The sequence below is a fragment of the Arachis stenosperma genome, chromosome 1, assembly GCF_014773155.1.
Source record: "Arachis stenosperma cultivar V10309 chromosome 1, arast.V10309.gnm1.PFL2, whole genome shotgun sequence".
In the NCBI taxonomy this organism is placed as follows: domain Eukaryota; kingdom Viridiplantae; phylum Streptophyta; class Magnoliopsida; order Fabales; family Fabaceae; genus Arachis; species Arachis stenosperma.
Window position 1 is genome coordinate 102,893,366 of NC_080377.1, and position 6,000 is coordinate 102,899,365.

Sequence of the window (6,000 nt, forward strand, 5' to 3'; positions counted from 1 at the left end):
GGATTTTTCACCCCCTTGGTACTTCAGCCATTTGAACTACTTGGGAAAAAGCAGACACAAAATGTGGTTGATTCATAAAACCAACATTCAGCCAACCCGATTTAAAACCTCTTCTACAATTCTAGTGACCTGATAGCGATCACCACGCAATCCGGCTACAAAATCATCAGCATTTTGACCTCGGAGAACCACGCGAGGATTTTCTCGATTTGGAATATCGTTTTCATTTTGAAAAATATTTTTCATCCCCTCGTTATTTCCCCGGGCATTATGCCTCTCACCTTCATCATAATCGACGATTCGAGCAATCCGCTCGACTTGTCTAGCAAGACGCTCGAATCTCGATTCATGATCAGCCATCATGCGATTCATAATTGTAGTCATTTGCTGAGTTAATAAATTGACCAAGTCATGGTGACTTTTCTCCACTTGTTGTCGATATACTGCCATCGAATTCGCAGCATTCGAAGTGGAGCCCACATGATAATCACGAGAATACTCGGAGTGTTGTTGTGGGTTTTGAACATTATTCACTCCATTTACATTTCCAAAACTGACAGGCGGTATAAAACCCCCCACCGGTGGGGTATAACCAAGAGGAAGACCATAAGGGGGCCAACCAGCGGTTAATGGAGGTTGATATGGTGGCACAGGACCACGTGGACGAGTATTACGTCCAACATTCCCAGTTTGAATAGTCGTAACGATTATACTTTTAGTTCCAATTGCACCTTCCGAATGTGAAGATACGTCGGCTTGTTGCATGGATACTGGTATGCTATCATTGGTGGACGAACCACCATTCACATTTGATAATTCATCAGCTATGTGAATGATTTTTTCATTTCGTAATCGCATACACTAAAAATTACTGGAAAAATATTTATTTCACACACTTCGATTTAAAAACTATTCCACTGGGCGTGCCAATTTGTTTTGTCGATTTTTAGCAACTCGATTGTGGTTCGATATCTAGTGGTCTGGGAGCGAAACCTACTCCTCCGTGCGAGTACCAGTTTTTTAGAAGTGCATCAAAGCGTCTTCGATTAGACAAATGTTGAAAATAAAAATAAAAAAATTTGTAAATTGATAAATAAAACTTAGAAATTAAAGTTTTCGAAAACTAAATACATGGTAAATTAAAAGGTTTGCATCATAATTAAAAGAAAACAATAAAAATGCCTTTAATTAAATCAAAGGACTCTTAACATGAGCGATAAAATGCAGAAGGATAAATTAAACATAGAAAGTAAAGAACACTTAGTAAATAAGATTAATTGAAATGTTAAATTTATAGAAAAATAAATTGAAAGAAAGAAGAAGGTGGAAGGAACCCTATAGAAAATGTAACTCGAATGCAAATTCAGGAATTTCCTAGGATATGAGAGTGCTAGAGTATTTTTTTCTGAGTAAAAGTTTCAACAACCCTTATTCCCTAACACTTCCTAGTATTTATAGGCTATCTTACATAACGGTCAATTAAATCACAATTAATTACAATTAAATAAAATTACAAATTTTGAAATGCAATCCCTCTTGGTAACCGTTCCTGCTGCGTGATTATAGATATTTCTCATGTTTTCCTCGTGTGATAGAAACCACTAACCTTCTCGCTTCCACAACTATTCGACCAGTTCTTCAAAAGCCTTACTTGTTTTTTCGAATCGAGTCTCCTACTCGATTTAGCTTACTCGATTAACAAAACAATCGAAACCCAAATCCACGCTAATTACTTTCAATCTTCATATTCGTACGCGTTTCTTCTCGAAAAATCACACTTGACTTATTTCGATTCAACTTAATCTTATCGAAAATATTTTCGATCAACACTTATAATAATAGTGTGTAATGTAGTATAAGAGATTTTTCAATTACTATATCAACAATACTATAGGATTATTATAATCTATTATCTTTGATTAATAATTAATTATTAATATTTAAAAATATAAATAAAAAGTATAATACTAAATTATTAGACTATTAACTAAAAATATTAGCTAAAATAAATTAAAATTACTAGTCGCACACCTTTGATACCTCTTAATTTTTTTTTTCCCGATGCTTCTTTAATAGATATTTTGATAAATAATATCATCTTTTCATATAAGCTTATTCCTAAGCCTTCAACAAATACACGTACTTAGCACTTAAGTAACCCTAAAAAGATATCGATATGCCGACCTATCTCAAAAGAATCCTATACCTACTAAATTGAAACACTGGCAGAAGATCATATCTTCTTCTTCAAGTGTTTCTATTATATATATATATATATATATATATATATATATATATATATAATAGAAACACTTGAAGAAGAAGATGCTACTAACACGGAACACACAAATAATTCCTCCCAAAACAAAATAGACATACACATAGTTTCACAATGTTCAATATTGACCTATCGAGATAGTTACAGAAAGCATATGGTGCTACGTCCACACGATAGACATGCCATGTAATAAATTAAATTTCACAAAATTGAGCACAAAAAAAAAGTTTACATAATTAAAGCATAGCCCCCACGATGCCACAATTATTTAGAAATTAAAATAGAACAAGTGCAGCACAAGTTATAAAGTCCATCTAAACTTTGACCTTTGCCTTATTGCCCAAGTATGCAAACGAACTAACCCGTTAAGAAAGGGCAAAATCGTAAATTGAATATGAAAGACGGTTTTGAAAATAATGAAAGACCTCTCCATGTGAGACCCAATCTGCATCACGAAAACAGTTAGCGCCCGCAAAAGTCAGCAAAAATAAAAACACCGCCTCATTACCAAAAAAAAAAAAAAAAGTTCCCTTCTTATGGCGGTTTTCCCTTGTTGCTTTAAAACACTTGACATCTCTGATTCTTTCTTCTCTGCTGACTCTGCAAACAAATTCGTGTTTGTCACTGAAGCCGTTACCGTTTTGATTTTCCTCGCTTTTTCTTTCCTCCCAAGTTTTTCATCAAACATGAACTTATACTAATTCTTCAATACACAAACACAATTACTTAACGTTCTTTGCTATTAGTTTTCTTTTTCTCTCATCTTATATATACAAATAATTGTATACAATTCTTTTGTTCTCTTTCTTTCTAATTCATTGCATAATGGAGAGACGGACTTACGATGACTCCGCGAATTTGGCGTCGGAGATCTCAATTTCAGATTACGCCAGCGGCGACGAAGACTCCTCGGTTTCAGATTGCGAGAGCAGCGTCTCCGGTGATGCACGCAACGTGTTCGATGAAAGGTTCGTGAGACTCTCCGAAGGAGACAAGGCTCGCGACCTCGTTCAGAGCAGATTAGTTAAGGGACTAGCATCGTGCGGGTTGAAATCCAACGTCGTTTCGGTTCACAGAAATGCGTGGCGTTCTGTAATGGCGCAGGCGCGTGGTCAGTGCTTCCAGATCTTCGCGCGTGCCGTTGCGAAATTGCGTGGCGGCGATCCCAACGTGAAGTATGCATGGTATGGTGCTTCGAGCAAGGAAGAGGTTGAAGACATTATTGAGCACGGTTTCGGTGGGAAGATGCCTCTCCGTGACGGACTTCGTCTTTCGCCGGATGATTCTCCTCTCAAAAGGCACGCGCAAAATTCTTGATCCTTTTCAGTTATTATTATTATTATTATTATTATTATTATTATTATTAGTTGCTGATCTTGATTTTTGTGAATAATTGAATTTGATTGGATAAACAGTGTGAAAAGCTGTGGCGTTGACAAAGATGGTGTGAGGCATGTGATTCTGTGCCGTGTTATCTTGGGGAGAGTGGAGATGGTGCCACGTGGCTCCGATCCATGCGGTTCAAGTTCGGAAGATTATGATTCCGGTATGGACGGCAGCTTCTCATCTCCCGAGGGGTACGTCATTTGGAGTCAACGGGTCAACACGCATGTCTTGCCTGAATTCGTTATAAGCTTTAAACTTCATCCCTCAAAAGGTTGGTGCATTCTGTTTGCATTAATATTGTTACTGTTTTATTCGCTAATTCAGTTATTTTGCTATGAACTAGAAGTAATAGTAATATACTCTAGTAATAATGTTGCATGTGCTTGATCTTTTCGTGATTTTGTTGTAGGTCATGTGAGGATTGAAGAGCCTTTGAAACCTTCTTCCCCTTGGATGCCATTCCCCGCTCTGATTTCTGTGCTTTCTAAGATTTTGCCTTCCTCTGATATTGCCTTGATTTCCAAGTTTCACAAAGATTATAAAGTGAGTGCTTCATAACTTGTGTCCAGAGTTTCGACATTGATATTCTTTTTTTAACTTGGACCGGGTCTGCGTTTCCTATGTCTTAACAGGAAAAGAAAATTTCACGGCATCAATTGATACAGAAAGTAAGAGTAATAGCAGGAGACAAACTGCTCGTTGCGGCCATCAAATCTTTTAGGGAGAAGGTACATTTAATATTTTTCTGGTGATTTTGATTTTAAATTTAGTCTAATGATGTGTTCCTTGCACTTGGGATTTTCTGTAAAGTTACAAGCACAACACTCTAGTACTGCAGTTCAAGTCGATAAGACTATATCATGGTTCACAGACGATGCTATGCTATATTGAATTAGGCAAAGATTGCTTTGCACTGTATGAATTTGAATGGCATTTGAGCATTGGTGAATGTTTAGCATTACCCGACATTCTGAAGTATTAAGAACTAGTGGCATGTAAATTGGGGAAATGAAATCACCTACCCTCAAGTTAAAGATATTGGGGTCTTAAATTGCTGGAGCAGCAAAACTGGCTGAAGACACAGTAATATGTGTTTCCTGCTCAGCATAGAATCTCTTCCCCCTCCCCCTTCTCTCCCAAGTGCTTCTGTTGAAGTCGATATTATTTATGGTCATGACTGAAATGAAGAGGGTATCCAGTTTTTACCTGGTATTGTATTTGGAAATAAAGAAAAAGGTAACATAAAATTCATTGAATTTTGAACTCTTACCCACATGGGTACATCTCAGCTGTGGATGTTAGTCAACGCTCTTCCTGTGTCTGGATAAATGGAATTGTAAAGGCCGGAAGTGAATTACCTTCAAAGTGAAACAAATTAAAGTGGTGTTCAAATTAGTTTAACTTAATTTGTTACACAAGGAGAAAGCACATCTTTGACTATGCTCATTGACTTGTTTTTCTACTAAATTTCTCTGTTGCCTTAGGTTTGAGTCTTTCGTCCTCTTGAAAGAAATAAGTAGTTGAATCCAATATTGAAACTGTTGTAGATTTAGAGTATGATTATGGTCCCACTGATTTTTCTTTTCTCCTTTGTGTAGATTATGCATTTTTGGGTATCAGCCTTTTTTTTCATGTGTTTCCGTTCTTCCATTGCCACTTTATATTATTTTGGCTTGTAGAAGTGATCTTCTAACCCGGTATATTTAATATTTTTTCCAGAAAATACCTGCAAGCTTTAAACATGCAAGGTCATGGCAACCGGAAAACCATCTTGGTGGACAGAATATGGTGTCTTTTATGAACTGTGTTAGTGGATTGAAGGGAGGGAGGAATACAGAACGTGATATAAGGCCTTACTAACTTGGTAGCCAAACTTACTTTGAGGTTGGAAGAAGTTGTTTAGAAGCAGAGTCGCATTTGGAACTTCTATTCTTTCCTTTGTGATACATATTTTCTATTGTTGTTGAATGTAGTTTAGGACAAGGTCTTCGTTATTCTAGTTACAATTTACAAAATGAAATGATGTAATCAATGATTAATAAGACACACATTGAATAGACTCCTCAGTTACAAATGCAACATCTATCAGATATATGTTGTTTGCACTTGTTTAGCAATCGGCCGACTCTCCCCCCCTCCCCTTCCCCCTTTTTTTTTCTCTTTTTTATTCCCCTGATGACTGATAATGATCGCTTAAGAAAAAACAAATAAAAGACGATGTATCCAGGTGAAAACAGAAATCCCACTTGTTACTTGGTTATGGTGATTTGGTCAAAGAAAATGAGAGGTGAATAAAAATCCCCAAATATTTGCCAAGCTCTCCGGAACTCAGTAGC

At 36.6% G+C, this 6,000-nt stretch overlaps 1 protein-coding gene across 2 annotated transcripts; it reads left to right on the plus strand.

Moving 5' to 3' along the window:
* Positions 1–2,713: 2,713 nt before the first annotated feature.
* Positions 2,714–5,781, plus strand: LOC130973709 (probable inactive poly [ADP-ribose] polymerase SRO5). Of its 2 annotated transcripts, XR_009084252.1 has the most exons (6): positions 2,714–3,576; positions 3,694–3,935; positions 4,074–4,207; positions 4,297–4,392; positions 4,475–4,900; positions 5,384–5,781. XR_009084252.1 is itself a non-coding variant. In XM_057898347.1 (5 exons), exons 1-5 carry the CDS (start codon positions 3,104–3,106, stop codon positions 5,522–5,524), a joined length of 1,086 nt encoding a protein of 361 aa, XP_057754330.1. In that variant the 5' UTR covers positions 2,717–3,103; the 3' UTR covers positions 5,525–5,781. The 2 variants fall into 2 exon arrangements, 1 of the variants encoding a protein (XP_057754330.1); XM_057898347.1 differs by lacking the exon at positions 4,475–4,900 and having other exon boundaries at positions 2,717–3,576.
* Positions 5,782–6,000: the final 219 nt, after the last annotated feature.

Excerpts from the sequence above, each read along its gene's own strand:
- LOC130973709 (XM_057898347.1), top strand. The coding sequence starts at position 3,104 with ATGGAGAGACGGACTTACGATGACTCCGCGAATTTGGCGTCGGAGATC. Across the intron at positions 3,577-3,693 it reads GATGATTCTCCTCTCAAAAG|TGTGAAAAGCTGTGGCGTTG; the intron begins GCACGCGCAAAA and ends TTGGATAAACAG. Across the intron at positions 4,208-4,296 it reads AGTTTCACAAAGATTATAAA|GAAAAGAAAATTTCACGGCA; the intron begins GTGAGTGCTTCA and ends ATGTCTTAACAG.